At 47.9% G+C, this 17,311-nt stretch overlaps 1 protein-coding gene across 1 annotated transcript in view; it reads right to left on the bottom strand.

The window, feature by feature from the left end:
- Positions 1-17,311, bottom strand: part of CLSTN2 (calsyntenin 2) — a 601,316-nt gene that overhangs the window by 33,653 nt on the left and 550,352 nt on the right. The window contains exons 9-10 of the mRNA XM_072726986.1: positions 14,747-14,909; positions 1,203-1,369 (exon numbers count right to left, since the gene is read on the bottom strand). Coding sequence (XP_072583087.1) covers positions 1,203-1,369; positions 14,747-14,909 — 330 coding nt within the window. The remainder of the gene's footprint in view (positions 1-1,202; positions 1,370-14,746; positions 14,910-17,311) is intronic.

Raw genomic sequence — 17,311 nt, 5'->3', positions numbered from 1 at the left:
CTTCCCTGAAGATAAAAGGCTGGGAATGTTCAGCTTTGGGTCTCCCCCCATCCAGCCCAGAACCAATACCCGGGTGTCCATGGCATGTTTGCTGAAGTGACTGCGGCTTAAAGAAAAACATGATGTGCTCAGATCACCAGCCCCTCCATGGCTCCTCATGTCAGAGCCTCACAGGCTCCCCTGGCAGCAAAAATAAAGGTGCTGTCTTTGGGAGGGGGGACTCCCTGTACCCTGGAGTAGGGGTAGGCAGGGTAGGCCCAGGGTAGGAGGCACAGAGGAGACGGTAGGTGAGGGGTGAAGCAGGCAGCCTCTGCTCTGGTCACACCAGCCTTGAGAAATGGCCCATAAAGGAAACCTCCAGGCTGTGGGGAGGGGGTTGGCTCGTGGGGCTGGCCTGTGCTCAAGGAGGCTGAGGGTGGCCTGTCTACTCTCTCTGGGGTCCATTAGGACCGAGCTGGGGTGCAGTGATATTTAACCAGCTCTTTGCTCAGGTTCCCAGAGGCTCCCTGCTGGCAGGAGCGCCCAGGGTCCAGGTGAGGCCAGCAGGCTCCCTGCCGGGTGGGGGTGAGGTGACTGGGCCGGGTGCTGAGGACGTTTAGCTACGCGTGTCCTGCCCCTCAGGAGGTACCTTTTTCAGAACACAGCTTTGATTCTTTCGGATCACATGAATGTTTTTATTTTGCATGAATCTGCTCACATTCCCTCTGCCAGAGATTGCTCGAAGCCCAACCTGCGCTTCAGTTTCACGACATGAGACCCAGCGACCTCCGTATCTGCTAATTCCAGCCCACCTGGGCTGACCTTCCTTCCTAATTTATATTTAACATGGCCAAACTTTTCATTCTATTTTTAAATATTTTTTTTTTGAAATCTCTTCTCACATGCTGCTTCTGTTCCTTTGGCAAACAAACAACAAAGCAACCACCCAACCCAGAACAGCCGAAATACAACCATCCCCTTCTGGTAGACACGGGACACGTGTCTGCTTTTGTGTAATGAACTGATTATGCACAAGGGCTTCATCTAGGAAATCTCACGACACAGGAGAAGTCCACCACGGCAGTCACGGCCCCTCACCCCTGCCGCACCATCTCTGTGTAACTCTACAGGTGGGGACTCCCTTTCCAGAGTGCGCTGGCCCTGGGCAGCCTCTGCCCCACAAGTCAATGTCTTACTGGTAGCGACACTGGCTCCTTCCTTACCTTTATGCCTTGGCCGAGGCTTTCCAGGGAATTGATATCCAGTCCCTCCTTGCAGGCCTGCAGGCAGGAGATCACCTTCTGACTCTCCATTTTGCCGGGGCGGATGGTGAGACTGGCCAGGCTGCCGTGGAAGAACTGAGCAAACCGTGGTTTGGTGACTTCTCCTCCTAGAAGCGAAAGCAGCACCGGGTCATTTGCCCTGTGGAGGTTGGGTATGGAACACCCACGATTTGGCTGGGGGACCAAGGACACACTGGCTGTGTCCCCTCAACCTGAGCCTTTACCCAGAGCAGTAAGCTCAGCGGCCATACTCTCAACAGGAGGCTACCATCTGCGGCCAAGACCTCGGTGCCCCCCAGCTGCACCCGACTTAGAAAAGCTGGAATTCTTCAACTTGAAGCAGTTGCTTTCCGAGGCATGACCTGCTTTAGAAGAAAGGACCTAGAGAGAAAGAACGGGAAGGAGAGGGAGGCTGCCACTGACAGGAGGCCTGCTGTGCGCCCGGCTCTCAGCTAGGGACCCCATCTGAGCAAGCCTGCAAAGAAGGGGTCCTTGTTTCCCGCTCACACCTGCAGACCCCTGAGGCTCAGAAAGGCTGAGGGACTGGCCCCAGGATGCACAGCCAATGCTGGAGCTGGTCCCGGTCTGTCTGACTCCAAAGCCGGCGCTCGCTTCCTGACATTCCATAGAGGGGTTGGCAGGCCGCCGAGGAGTCCCCGAGCCCTCCATCCACAGGCCTGGCTCTCTTGCAATGAATTGATTTCGGACCCACTTAAATTCAAGTTCCCAGATTCTGTTCTGCCTCTGCCTCTCTTCTCATCGCCTACTTCTTGGTTTCCACTGTTCTACGGGCTGAGCCAAGGCCTAGCTGAGCACCGGCCTGCTCTTCACACGAAACCGTTCAGTGCTGCTCATGTCAAGGCCTCTCCTCCTCCTCCCTCCCTGGTTTTCTCCATGTCTCTAAAGTAAAAGCTCCCCAAGGTCCGTATGAACCCTCACCTCTTCTAGGAGGCCTTCCCCACAGCCTTCACGGAACATGGGCCCCTTCCGTCTCTGAGCAGCCTACACCGACTCTAGCCTTGATCTCGCACTTCTGTCTGTTCAGAGACGTAGCAGGACGTAGGTAGCGGGATGTGGGTTGAACTCCAGTTTTGCTAATTCCCTGGGAAGGTTTGGTAAACTCTGAGCCTCTGCTGGCTCGCAGGGGACAATTCTGGGTTTTGGTCCCTGGGTCTCCTGAAATGCATCCCTAGCGAAGTGTGCTGCAGTGAGACAGCACGCCGGAGGGCCAATTTCTGACCATTTCTACTAGAGTGACCCCAGAGTGACTTCTCTGTGCCAGCAGAGCCTGGACCTCAGCTGGAAGGGGCGGAGGGCTCCCCCCGGGTCACTCTACCTCAGCCCTGGGGTAGTAGATGCTCCTAATACCTGCGTTCCCATATTCTTGAGAGTTCTACTTCTCAGTAGCAAATCCTTGTGATTCCAATTCTCTATTATGGTTAATAATTCTTTATATTTATCCATTGAAATTGTGGTGTGGTTTTTCTCTGGTGACTGAGTCCACACCAATACCCTGTGTTGGCATGCGCACCTTGCTCACACCTGTTCCTCTTTACGCTTAGACACCACCTCCAAACGGCTTAGGTTAGGCAAACGCCATGGTCCTTCAAGGCCCCGTAAGCTCCCTGTCCCCGGCTTGCACAGAGAAGCCTCTCATGGGTCACCCGGTCTACCGTCCGCCCTCCCTGGCCAGAGCCCCCCCTGCCCACCACATCCTCTCCTGAGCCTTGGAGCACTGACTTCATCCAACCACACCCTCAGAACCCCGCGTTGCTAATGGCTTACATGTGTGGGGTTTATGTCCTCAATAGCCTATCAACCTTGGTTCTCAACCTTGGCTGCACATTTTAATCATCTGAGGATCTTTAAATCTTTTTTTTTTTAAATTTTTATTTATTTATGATATATATATATATATATATATATATATATATATAGAGAGAGAGAGAGAGAGAGAGAGAGAGAGAGAGAGAGAGAGGGGCAGAGGGAGAAGCAGGTTCCATGCACCGGGAGCCCGATGTGGGATTTGATCCTGGGTCTCCAGGATCGCGCCCTGGGCCAAAGGCAGGTGCCAAACCACTGCACCATCCAGGGAATCCCTCATCTGAGGATCTTTAAATAAAGTCAAGTTGATTCTGGTGCTGGGTCCCACCTTGAGAGCTTATGGCTGAATTGGGGTGAAGAGCTTCAGGAGCTCCTCAGGTGCGCTGGATGTGAAGTCAAGGTTAGGAATCCCTGGCTCTAAGCTTCTTAGGCTGGGCCCTCTGCACACTGCTGTGCGATCTCTCTCCTCCACGCCACCCACCGGCTTACTCTTGCTAGCCTTTGCACACTGCTAGAATGTATTTGTTTAAGTCTCCTGGATGGCAGGGAGCACTCATGCATTATTCATTTTAATGAAGATGATACTGAGCAGGTATTAAGGGCCGAGGGTTGCAACAGGCACTTTGCGTAAGTTGGCTCATTTATTCCTTTCAACAGCACACGTGCCCCGTGCGGTCCCGGCATCCTGCCCCCTGCCTGGCACACAGCGGACATTTCATAACTGTTTCTTGAACTGAAAGAGGTGGCGGATTAATGCCAGCAGAGTAGTGGACATCGTGGAGTCTCTCCAACATCCATCTCCCTTCTGCCCTCTTGTAGCGGCAGCCCAGAGGTTCGGGGGAGTTGACTTGAATTCCAGGGATGGATTCTATTTAGTCACAGCTACTCAGGTTTTCCTCTTCCCCTTGCTCCAGTGGCTCAGTCAGGTGTCGGTGTCCGATGAAGCCGATCGGTACCTGCGTCCACTAAGCCACAGAGGCTGGCCCAGGAGTAATCATAAGACCAAATTCAGGCCGATGAGAGGAGAGGAGGAATTAATTGGCAGCCTTTGGGAAAAGAGCTTCCCTTTTCTATCCAGAAAGTTTCTGGAACCTACTCCTGCTCTCTACCCTGGAGATGGTGGTGTGAAGAAGGAAGGCTTAGGGCTGCTGCTGCCATCTTGTAAGCAGGCCAAGGACAACAAAGGTGACGCATGAAGGCAGGCAGAGCTGGGACAGTCCTAGCAGAGGCCCAAGTAGACCTCCTCACCACTCTACCACATGCGTCCTCAGCTGGGGGAGCCAATCACCCACCTTTAAGCCATTTTGACTCATGTTGTTCTTACCTGCCATCAAAACATTTTCACTTTGGAAATGAAGGGAGAAGGTTCTATCAAAGTACTCAGTCCACAGGGAACTCTAAACAGATGTGTCTTTGGGGAATGCCATGACATGGCAATGACTTGAGAGTGTTGGGGAACCCATCGGGGACCTCCTGATCTTGGCCCTCAAAGCCCCCTTGGGTAAAGTGCTCCTCAATGCCATTGACATGTTCCTGCCCTCACAGACGGGCACTCCCATTGATCTGCACAAAGAAAGGTGTGAGCATGGGTACAAATGGCAGAGCTGCCACTCCCCAGGGCACTCGGATGGTTGTCTCTTCTCTGCTTTGTCCACCCTGTGTCCCCAGAGAGCAGCAGATACAGCAACTATCATTTTCTGGGTATGAGTTGAACTATGTCTCCAACACGGTGTGCAGTCCTCGCCATACATCATCATCTTACTGAACCTTCACCAAACTCTTGGGAGGGAGGTACTCATTTGTAGTTACAGTTAAGCCAACTCAGACCTCTCAGTAGTAAGCGGCCCAAGGCCACACAAGTAGGAAGGGGTGAAGTGTGTGCCCCTCTGGTGTGCATACATTCGGCCATGCATGGGGCCAGCTGGCGCATCCCGGTGTACTGGCCAGGCCCATCCAGAGTGAGGCTGGGAGCGAGCCCTCTGTGGTCTGTCATCTAGACCCCCTCAAGGGCTCACTCTGCAGCTCCGCGTTCAAAGACCAAACTTTGCGACTTTCTTGGGCGCTAAGGCATTTTCCTACACACCATTTTTTTCTCCACAAAACATTCATGTTTAGTATTTTTGATGCAAGAATCCCAGATCTGTGGTGCACTCTGTTTATTAGTGATGCAGCTCCAGGAAATTGATTCAATTAGCACTTTGCAATAGGAGGCCGGTATAAAATTTGAAATCTATTTGCACTCAGGAGTGGCTGTGATGCAGGATTTAAAAAATAATAGATATGCTGAAAGTCTCTTTCTTTTTAATACCTTAGTAAACCACATGGCTCCTCTGTTAACATTTAGACCCAAACATGGTCATGAATTACTTTAAGAAAAAACAACATAACCTGATTTCTTATACAAAGAACTTTCTCTACATGTTTGCGAATGTGATTTTGGGTTCCTGAGGCTAGCTCTGCACACATTTTTAAAGTGTTTGCTGAATGCCTAGCCTTCTGTTAGATTGAGTTAATTATAAGATGTAGTTCATTCTCTCTAAGAACTTATACTTAGTTGGGAGAATAAAGTATAGACACTGGGGAAATAAAAACATGAGTAAATTGCCAGTATAATAGACGGTCTAAGGCAGGGCATGATTGATATCCAAAGAAATGATACAGATGTGGTGTCCAACGGATCAGAGGGAAAAAATAATGGCCATCATCTGTTAGGCCCATAAAATATGGCAAGTTCTTTCATGTGCTATTTTAGTTAATACTTAAGTGGCAGGATAGTATGTTTGAGACCTTAGCCTCTATTCTTTTGATTTTTCCCAAGTATTTCTCTCATCTTACCCTTCGTTTAGACACATATCTGGCTTGTGCTCATTGCCACAGGGAGGGTTGTGACAAGGAGATGAGCAGATGGAGCTTAAAGCTGAGTTTCTTTTGCTTCCAGAAGCCTAAACCCTTCGGAGGCTGGGGAAGATCTGGGTATGGATCCACATTTGGGGAAAAGTAGAAGAAAAAAAATCTGGCTTCCCGCAGACAAGAAAATGTCACCCCCGACTGGGAGGTGGGGTCTAGCAGGGAGGATGTGGAGGGGGTAAGGCACAGGGGTGCAGAGTGAGGCACCTGAAGCCCGCCACCTGGGCTGAGCCTTGGCTGGGGAGCGTGATGCTGGAGGCAATGCTGGCTTGTCGCATCTGGACAGATAGGCAGATGGACTGCAGATGGTCTGACAGACAGAGCCTGAGAAGCAGTGAAGATATTTTTGTGCCCCTAAGTAAGGTGAAGAAATACCGAGAGCTGCCAGCCCCGAAAGACCGTTAGTGACAGGACCGAAGAGGTGAGCACCATCTCAGAGCACATCTGCGCGGGAAGATGACTGGGGTCCCCTCTGTCCCTGGCACCGCAGCCCCACATACATTTCCTTGCAATCGGCTGGCCGAGGAAATGGAACAGTTTCACATTTGCCAAGGTTAAATCTCCCCTGCTCAGATGGAATAGTGGTTCGGAATGAAACGAAGATGGATGTGGAAACAATAGTTTTTCTTTGTGAATTCAGATTCCTACCTGCTGAACTTCTAATTCCTTTCCCAGACAATGTTTCCAAAGTTTGGTCACTTATTCACAGCAACGCAGCCAGGAATTAGTGAACCAGATTCAGACTCAGGTCTCGCTCGCTGGCAAGGCTTTGACTTGCATGCAGCATGATGGATGTGGTGGTGGTGGTGGGCGCTCAAAGAGGGTTCTTGGAGGGTGTAATAATCGGGCTGCTTCCTAAAGATGGGGACAGGCTGGGACTGTCACAGTGCTGGGGGAGAATGTCCAATTACACTGGGGTTCTGTGGACACGGAGGGGCTTCGACGGCAATTATTCTGAGCCAGAGTTTGCACTGGGACTGACTGACCCTTCAGCTTTCTTTCTACTGAGAGGCGGGACCCACTCACCTCAATAGCTTTTGAACCCTTTCCCTCTAAGTAGAAGATCAGAGCTGTGTGAAGGTGCCGTCTCCTCCGTTTGCAAAGTGTGTGCAGGATGGGCAGCGCCTTCCCTCTTGCTCGACTCGGATGCTGCTCTGTGCATGGCTTGTTGACGGGGATGCCCCTCAATGAACACAATTTCATGGATGGTTGGGTATCAATTTTGAGCAATGCAAATGGTGAGACGGTCTGAAATCTTGCTTTCCCTCATTTCCTCATTTCAGCGATGGAGACACCCACGGAACGCAAAGACTAAGTGGAGTGTGTAATAGACCCCCAGAAGCTGTAGCTTCAGAACTGTCCACACAGCCCAGGGGGCTGCAGCTGTGGGCTGCAGGTGACTTGTGGAGACGGATGATCTGCAGTTGCAGCTGACCACGACCGTTCTCAGCAGGCTTTCTCAGCCCTTTCCGTGTCTGTGTAGCCATCTCTCCAGCCTTTCCAGTAGACATTTAATATATGGCATGTTCTAAGTCAGTAAAACCTAGGACTCCCCCAAATCATCTCTGTGGGGTTGGGGACCTGAATTCATGGAGTTGGAAGGGCCCTCACATACCATCCAGGAGATCCCCTTCATTCTCCAGGTGAAGAACTGAGGACTACAGAGGCAGGACACTTTTCAAAGACCCAGAGCAGCAGAGCAAGGGTCTCAAATTTTCTTCTTACAGCTCCAAACTCAACCCTCCCTACACTGAACCATGATGGGTCTGTAGTTAGGCCTCAGTTTGACTTTGTCCAATCTGTGGGAAGAATGCCCTGGGAGTTTGCTCCAGTGATCTGACTCCAGACTTCAGAATCCTCTGGTCTTTCATACTTGGATATGAAATGCCATCTGACTATACACGTCCTTAGAAGCAGAGGTGGTGTAGCAGTGCAATTAAGGGTTACAGTTCCAGTGGCAGACACCTTGGTGCAAATCCAAACACCTCTCTCCTCTCAGTTTCCTCATCTGCAAAGTGGGGATCCCTTTCTTATCCAGGCAATAGGGTTGCAAAAGGGGAAGCCTTTTGGCAAGCTTGTTGTATGGGCAGCACGAACCAAGGAACTCAAACATGAAATTACATGATGTGAGTTTTCTCTGTTTTTCGCTTTTGTGGCCTTTTCCCCCCCTCCCCTCTGGTGTATCTCTCAGGGAAGGTGAAACAATACTGTTTTTGCTCCAAGATCCTTGTCAACTTTTCTAATTAATATAATCTTTGGAATAAGATACAAAGTTAGAATACAACTCAGTCATACCGTGTTTCCAGACATGAATTTTAAAGCAGATTTCATCTATGTCTCCTTTAAATTAATATGCCCTCACATCCAATTAGCTCCAGGGCCTAGAGCAGTCTTGTCTTGATTTTTTGATACAGTTAATACTAGGAGACACCTTGTTAGTCATCCCCGTGTGTCGGACCACGAACAACACACCTTTGTCAAAACAGCTTCAAAAATGGGATGTAATCCAACAAACATTAGCTACTGACCTTCTCTCTTGACCTACTGGAATAGGGGGGAAGGTGAAGAGAGCAGAATCTGGGAGAGCAGAGAGTCCTTGCTTCTCTAAACTGATAGCCTAGCAGGGGATGGAGACCTGCATTGGTAACTCCAATGAGATGTTTCCCGAAGAGTGTTCCAAGGACACTGTTTCACAAAGAGTGAGTTCTGTAATGAGTTAAGATTGAGAAATATGGGTTAAGTCATATCAAATGGATTATTTTATTGGTGAGCTTTTGAAAGCTCTTAATATGCTAACAGCATTGTGACTCTTGAACGTGGTGGTGTGGGGAGAATTTATGCAGTTTCCCACCCTTGACCATGGCCTCCTTGTGCCAGGGGCATCCTTTGGAACTGGAGCTTCGCGAAGCCCTCCCTGGGAAATGCCCACCTGAATATAAGGCAGGCTATGTTAGCACATGCTGCTTTCTTCCAGCAGCAGAGACCCTAGGGATGCAGAATAATTTCAACACAGACTTTATTAAGAGAATTTGTACTAAATTAGACCAAGCTTATTAAGTGAAGGCATGTACTCCAAGTCCTTGTGCTAATTTTAGTGTCTGGCAACAAGATGACCTGAAAATGTGCACCAGATCTCAGGACCACGTGTGGCTCCAATTCTGCTCTGTCTGAAGGTGACATGCCATTGATTATTGAAACTCTCAGGGTTATGTCTGCCTTTTAATCCCACTATTGACCTCTCCTGTTCTTTGCCTTGGCTCCTCCCCAAAGCCACAATAGGAGTTCTACATCTGTCCCTTAACAAGAAGTTCTAATTTTTAGAACCACCTCTTTCTCTACCTCCTGTGGGTTTATTTGCTAAGTAGGGGGTAGGACTCAGCAAGATCAGGAGCTAGGGTAGAAAGGTCTCCTCATCTGAGACCTGGATAGTATCATAGTTAGGAGCAGGCAAAGCTGGACGCTCTAGGAAGGCCAAGGTCCAGAGTATTGGGGGAGAGTCCCTGGCAGCAGTAGGGATGAGGTGGTTGCTGGGGACAAGTGACAAGGAGGGAAGCCTGCGATGAGATCTGCCAAGAGTAGAGGAGGATCAGGGAGGGAGCAAGGGGTGGCTTCTTGAGGGCGTGCGGAGAGACGCGCTTCTGAGATCTGCTTAGCTGCTTCCTTGAAAGAACCCTTGCAGATGCCACACAAACTAGGTGACCCAGAGCAGATCTGTTTGTGGTGTTGGGTGGAGGCGGCCCAGACTTCCACCTGCTGGGGCATCTCCCTGAAACCTCAGGCCCTGGTCTGACACCATCAGCAGCCTTCCTGACTTGCTCCCAGGGACGCCTGGGTTCCAGTCCCTGCGTGGGTGGGCCCAGTTTAAAGGTCCAGGGGTGAAGCAGGTGTGAGAATACAACTTTTATTATAGATTAGTAGAACTTGAATTTTTGTTGTTAGAAATGGATGAGTAGGAAATCTAAGGAAAAGGGCAAATTAATTAGTCTTTTAAACGATCTTCTCCCATGGTGAGACCCCAAGAGAGACAAGGCACCTGGAATTGGTCTAAAGGTAGCAATTTCTGCCTTGGCACAGACGGAGCTGGGCCCGGAGGGGGTCTGAGTGCATCCTGAGAACACTGTGACACAGAGGTGGAGGCAAGGAGGGGAAGAGGACTCTTTTGTGATGCCAGGTCCATCCTCGCTGCAAAAGCCTTTCTCTACAATTAAGATACATGCTCGGGGCTGTGCTGGCAACATTTCTTAAGTGTAAATGAAGTCTCTTTTTTTTCTTAATTACTGGAAAAAATACCAATGAAAATGAAGTTCCACTGATTACTTTGGCTTTCAAATTCACTAACAGGACACAGTAGGCTAATTGGGGCTGTGGAGCACTGCCCAGCAACAGTGCTGGAGCCTGTTCCCGGGAGCATCCAACAAGCAGCTGCTATCAAATTATTTTCTATCCCCATTGTTAAACCCCAATTGGAAAATTCACAAATGGGAGCTGGTTTCCTTGCCAACCTCAGAAGCACCTAAAAAGCTCCCCACAATCGCCAGCCCAGAGGCAATTAGAGGCTCACCCAGCAGGCTTATAATGTGCACGTAAGTGGACTTCAGAAAGTTAGAAATAAGCCAAATAAGGGGGTGCATCGTGGGCTCTTGGTTTCACAGCACTGTGTCCTTTTGAAAGGTCTTTTGATGTCTTCTTCCAAGGCAAAGCATGACTCCAAGGAGGATGCAGGTATTGATGCGAATCCAAGCTCCTGCACGAGGTGGTTGGGTGTCCTGTGGTCTGGTCACAACTCCTCTTCCCAGGCTCTCCTGCACTCGTCTTGGCCCCCGAACCCCCAAGCGACCGGGTGCTCTGAGCACACCTGTGTGAAACTTCCCTGCAACGGCATATGCTGTTGTTGCCTTCTCTGTCTTCCTGGTGAACTCTTAGCCCTCCGAGAAGGCCCAAGTTTGAAGATTTTGAAGGATTTTCTCCTACGCTGAAAATTTACCAATATATTATCTTTCCTCTCAGGGCAGATGCCTACATCTCCAAGGCCTGACAGACCACGTGATCAGGTTCTTGCCCACACCACAAGGGCTGTGTCCAACACTTGTCTTCTCATTGGCTCTTCTCTTGCTTCACTGACCTTCCTTCTGACACGTAGATGGACCTGAGAGAGCAGGGTCTGTGTGGGATGGCTCCTCCTAGGGTAGGGGGGGAGAGTTGGTGCCTACAAGGAGCCACGGGGAGGCTGGAATGGCAAAAGCCAGGGCATACCAAAGGTCCTGCAGACTGTCTGCCACGTAGGGTCTAGGTGCAAGGAATGGAGAAGGGATGGAGGCGGAGACCGGTAGATGTTTTCAAATTTAGGCCTTTATTCAACTGAAGCATGCTGAGCACGCTCCATGTACCTATCACCTGTACCTTATAATGACAAGGGAGGTATTGGCCTAGTTTTATAGCTGAGAAAATAGTTGCTCAGGGAAGTTACAGGTTCTGCTGGGACCATACAGCCAGCAAGTGGCAGGGTGGGGATTGGACTCACACTCAAAATTTCCTGACTCTAAAGCCTAAACTCTTCTTCCTTGCTCTTTGGAGGGTCACTTGAGAGAAAATATAACAAGGGATGAGCAACTGGGATGCAGGGTTGCTGTGGGGTTTTGATTCCAGAATTGACAGATGTGTCAAAAGGTGAAGGGGTTGCAGACTTTACACATCAGCTCCAGCATTTTCCCAAACACATCATCACATCAACAGGATGATCAACTAGCAATGGGGAAAGAAGCCACAATGAGAAGAAAACAGGCTCTGAAGACCTGGGGTCAGGCAGGTTTGGCGGGGTGACCTAGGGTCAGCTACATTACCTCAGAAAGCCTCGGTTTCTTTATCTACAAGTTGGGACTCCTAGCTCTTTCTCACAGGATTGTAAATACCCAGGCACATAAAGGGCCTCCTTGCATCACTGTCTCTTGAAGTTTCATCCAGAAAATGACATCAGGCACTTCCACTCCCACTTAATTGGCCAAAGCAAGTCCTATGACCGCACCTTCCAGCATCCCTCTGGGAAGAGGGCAGAAACACTTGGCGGTGAACACCTCCTAGGCACTTTCTCCCACATTCTTTTATTATTTTATTTTATTTTTTATTTTATTTTATTTTATTTTTTTCCCACATTCTTTTAAAAGGAACATATGCTTTGGTTTGAAAAGCGTTTTGTGAAATAGCTTTTAAATAAATCATTATCAGATATAATATTAGTGCTGTTATTTATGGAGCAATGATGCTGTCTTATTTGTAGCCTAGGAGAATATCAAGAAGGAAAGACTCCCAGAAAATGGAGTCAGGAGCCACAAAAAACACTTTCCACTTTAGGGTTAGGGGCCCTTAAAGCATCAGCCCAGAGGGATTTCAGAATTGCTAGTGACCAAAGACTGCGGTGTTTCTCTAATTCTTCCTCTGGCTTAGTGGAAATGTTTTTTGGTTATTTTCCTTATTCCACTTTTGCATCGTGGGTGTGTATAGGAGTTGTGGTGGCAGCTTATTTCTTCCTTTTAGTGTATAGGTCTCCAGATTAAGTGGGGCCACAGCTGGTCCTGAAAGAGAGCCACCTATGCCTCTCAGCCTGATGAAGAGGTCGCCAGGAATCACTCAGAGAATCTGGACGTTGAGCTTAGAGTCAGGTGGAATTTTGGGTTGCCTCATTTAGGCAAGATGGTTGTGATTGTTTGTTTTTTTTTCTTTCCCCGTGGGAAGGACAGTCAGATATCTGTTGCCTAAGTGAATAGACCATGGTGTTCATCAGTGTTGTTCATAAAATATTTTCAGTTTTTCTTCCAGACACAATGTAGATTTTTACTTCCCTGCCTTCTTGGAGTTAGGTGTGGACATATGAATTGCTTTGGTGAATAAAATGTGAGTAAAAAGGATTGGTGTCACTTGTAGGTGAAAGCTGTAGGGGCTCATGCACCATTCATTCATCAGACTTTCTTTTTCCTTTTTCTCAGTATGAAGCAATGTGGCTGCTCTGCCTGCTTGGGTCCCAGAGTCAGGAAAAAACAGAAAAGATCTGCAGTGAATATCAACTGAAGATTATTTTATGTTCCTGAGAATTGGGGCCTGATTGTCACTGTAGCACAACTTAGCCTATTGTAACTGGTTCAAAGAGGTCATCTTAATTCTTTACAAAATTACTTTTTATTTTGGCCGGACTGTTTCCCCGCCAAGGGGTACACAACCACACAGTAGTGGTTCTAGCTGGCCTTGTAGAGGTGGGGGCGGGTTCCCACTGCAGGCTGGGGTGACAGGGATCTCGATGTGGTCTCTGAGGGCCTCTAAGGGAAGAGTCATGGTGAAGTTCATAGTGAGGATGTCACAGGACCCCTTTAACTCATGAGCGGCATCTAGCCTATGTTCCAGAATATCCAGAGGCTGGCTGTGGTGTCCAGCTGGGGCACCGAGCCGCATGAGAGGGCGGCTGTGTTCAGTGACTGATGATTCCTGTGCAATCTCTGAATCAGTGGCTTGCTATATGAATTAGTTTCATAGACTCTTGCCACACGACACAGTCTCCCTTTTCTGAGTTCCTGGAAAATTCTGCAATACACATGAAGCTTTTATCCAGTTCAATTGGCATGTTTGATGACTTCTTAGTATTGTGTGACATACGTTAGATGTCAAGTGGTTGACTTCAGCTAAAAATATATTCTCTTCCCTTGCCTCATTTGTGCTTTATTCCTTCCTGGGTTTTATATCCCTAGTGCTCCCAGACTGTGTTATGTGTGCATTTTTTGATCCTATTTTGCATGGTGCGGTCCAGCACCCACTCTTTGTCTCAACTCACAGGGGCCTATATGTCCCGTAGCTCACTCTTTGGTCAACTGGTTCTCTGATGTTCTTTCCCATGGTGAATGGTCGAAGTCACACATCTTAGTAACTTTCAGACTCCGTCACCACGAGTTTGGGTCATCTCAGAGTACAAATATGCTTATTTGGGGAGCATTTTTCTTCCCCTCTATTCTTTCACTGGTACTTCAAAGCACCCCAGCTTTTAAGAAAACAAAAACAAAGATTCCAACAGATCTGAGTGAAAGAAAGGTTAAATGTATGTTCGAAGAGCTGGTTTTCTTGTTTCCAAAGAGGAGTTTCACCTTCTAATCTGGGGATTGGAGGAGAGGCAGCAGCACAGGAACTGAGGAGGTAGCAGAGCCCTTCTAGTGGGAAGGCAATGAGGAGCCTCTGCCCTTAGTGAGTGGGGAAAGGGCTCAGAGCTGAGCTGAACTTGATGGTGGCCTCCCATAGCCTCATGCCTGTAAACAATCCATCCCCTCGGCCCTGCATATTTATGAGCTCCCAGAGCAGAGGGTTGGGGGGCTTGGACAACTTGTGTGGGGATAAAGGGAGATCCTTGGATCCTGATTAGCATCAAGAGAGTCAAATGACAATTTTGGTACAGGATTTTGCTTTCAGCCTTTTCTCTACACAACCCCCATTTGAAAACAGAGAAGGTTCCAGAACAATAAAAGCCACTAGCAACTCAGAGGCAACCATGAAACTGCTCATGTTGATTTAACATCAAAACCTGGTCTCAAGCCAAGTGTTTTATTATTACACAAATTTAGTGTCTGAATTAATCCTTATTTTAAAAAGTCCTGTTTTATTAGTAAGCGGTAGTAAATTTTCCAGGCTAAGTCTCACATCACTTGCGTTTCCCTTTTCTCTCTCAGTACTTTTCCTGGACTGTACACAGTAGGCAGGGAGAGGGCCTGATGTGGAGTTACCTTGCCAACAAGCGCCGACCGTAAGTTGCATGGCTATGTGAGATGGATGAATGGGCCAATCGTTGGTCACCAGATAGGGTTCATATGTTGCTCCATCCATGTATAAGGTAACTATAGGAAACTCCACATTGATGACGTAGTAATGCCATTCTTTGTCACATATCTAATGAAAAGAAAGAGAAGCAACACTTAAAATTGAATATTCAATGAAAGATCAAATAGGCTTTTATTCTAATCATGAAAGGGGGGAGAAGACATTTTTGGGTTAACCATTTTTATTGCCAAGAACTCAACAAACATAATGGTTGCCATAACTGAGGTTAGAGAAACTCATATGGAACATGATGGGGCAAACATGGGGCAGAGGAACATGGGAAAATCCAATCAGGCAAGTATTTGAGTATGGACAGAGTATCTTGGTCACAGAATTAACAGCTGTTGAGGTTGGCAAATTCTTGGAGGACAGGTGGGGTTGATGGCTCAAATTTGTTTTGTATAAAATTCTTCTTAGTTCTTTAGTAGAGAAAGAAGTTAAATTAAAATTATTTTCCTAAGCTTGGGGGATAGATGAAGCTAGAAAAAGAGATACCAGATTGAAAGTAGAAATAAAGGTGGGGATAGAGAAGGGAAGGAGGAAGGGAAAGAGAAAAATGAAAATAGAGAATTAGGGGCAAGAAAGGAGCAGGAGAGAAGGCGAAGAAAATGGGATGAGGAAGAAGGATGGAATGCAGATTAGTAGGAAACCCTGATTCCTTTGTCTCTAGGAGCAACCAAGGAGCAACCATAAGACTATGGCCCCTTCAACTCGTGCAAGATATATTCTGAGAATGATGGTCTTCTCAAGGGGTCTCCCATGCATCCTACTTGGAGTACCTGGGGAGGCAGAGAAGGACCACACATGGTCCTTCTGGCCCGGACAGGTACAAAGCACTCTTATACTTACAGCCTCTCACAACTTTTGTGCCCAAGATGTATGGTCTTTGGGCTAGTAACCAACTTTAATGGATGAGCAGAGACACTGAGGGCTAGGATGGAATTACAATTCTTGACCTCAAGGAGCTGAACTCCCACAGCATGGTCCAAAATAGAAACCAAGACTAGTGAACCTTGGGAAGGGAGACAGGAAGGTGGCCAGGCTGGAGAATGGTACCCCTTCTCTCTGATCCCCTAAGCCAGTGCCTTGGGAATCATGTTCGAACCTCTCCTCCACACGCCTTCTCTCTCAGATCCCCCTGTGGAGGCCACCTGTGAAATGTTTCTCATCTGCACCCTCATCTCCATTGCCCCTGCCATCTGTGGCAATGGAGACAGATGAGTTCGGCATGAAGGTGACCCCTACGTGAGGGCTTTGATGCCCTCCCTACCTCCCATTCTGGATTAAATGTGCTGTTGCTCATGAATAGATAACACCAACAGGGATGCTAAATGATCTTTTCCCTTTCATTTTGGAATAGGAATTTTTTCCTTAATGTTCTTTTTATATTGTCCTGTCTCATATCTCAGAAAATTACTCCTTTTGAAGCCCATTAGCCTGATAAAGCCTGATGAATATTTTAGGGGCCCTTGGAAGGTAATCAGGAGGTGTCCAAGCAAGTACTTCCAAAATCCTGTTACAGCCCACTGTATGTACAGCTCGGTACCTGCTACGAAGATCCTAACCAAGTTTACACCCCTCCGGCTCCATGCCTGAGACCAGGTACTGGGCTGGGGGCAGCTCTTGGGGTGACCCAGTGGTGTGTGAGCGGTACAGAGGAAGACCTGCAGACAGAGCCGAGGGGTGTTAAAAGAGTGGGAAACTGAGGAGGAGGCATCTAATCCAAGCAAGCCCATCCAATGCACCTCAAACTTGAAGTCTGCAAACAAGAATAGGCAGACAGCATATTCCAGAATCTGGAATATGGCTCACATCCTGGGGATGTTCTCTGTGGCATGGAGAAATCTCTGGTCAGTCCCAGGATGGGGTGGGATTAAATGTGCTGTTGCTCATGAATGTGCTCATGACCCTGACTGCATCCTATGCCCTTTGAAATGTAGGTAGAGCATGAGAATCAATAAGGTGGCATTTGGGTGGCTCTTCTGGAGAGGGTGGATCTTCTGACTCACTTCTTTCTCACAATGCTTACAGCATTTTTGTAGGGCGATACAAAAAAATTCCAAGGAAGAAGTAAAATAATTCCATAACTAACAGTAGCTGCAACCCCTCTCAATATGGCAATCTTTTCCTAGGTGTTCCCCCAGGTTTTCTGAAATGTGCTTCATGAACAGCAGCCCCCAGGATCCCCTGCATAAAAAGAGTGATCCTGCATACTGAGACTAGTTTTTGTTTTTTTTTTTTGTTTGTTTTTTTTTTGGATTTCCCATTTCATTTGCATACCCAAGGCTTCCAGCAGGCTCAAAGTATATGGCTATAATAACTTTCCAACCTTGTTGGAAAATGGAACTTTTCTATTTATAGCATTCCTATAAGCATCCTGTGAAACAACAGTGGGGGAAGGTCAATTTGGATCACACTGTGTACACAATTTGAAAGTTTGCTGGTTTCACTTAATGTCAGCATTAAAATGC

Source organism: Vulpes vulpes, chromosome 11 (assembly GCF_048418805.1).
Source record: "Vulpes vulpes isolate BD-2025 chromosome 11, VulVul3, whole genome shotgun sequence".
NCBI classification, from domain to species: domain Eukaryota; kingdom Metazoa; phylum Chordata; class Mammalia; order Carnivora; family Canidae; genus Vulpes; species Vulpes vulpes.
Note: the sequence above shows the minus strand (reverse complement) of the source record. Positions and strands in the feature narration are given on the sequence as shown.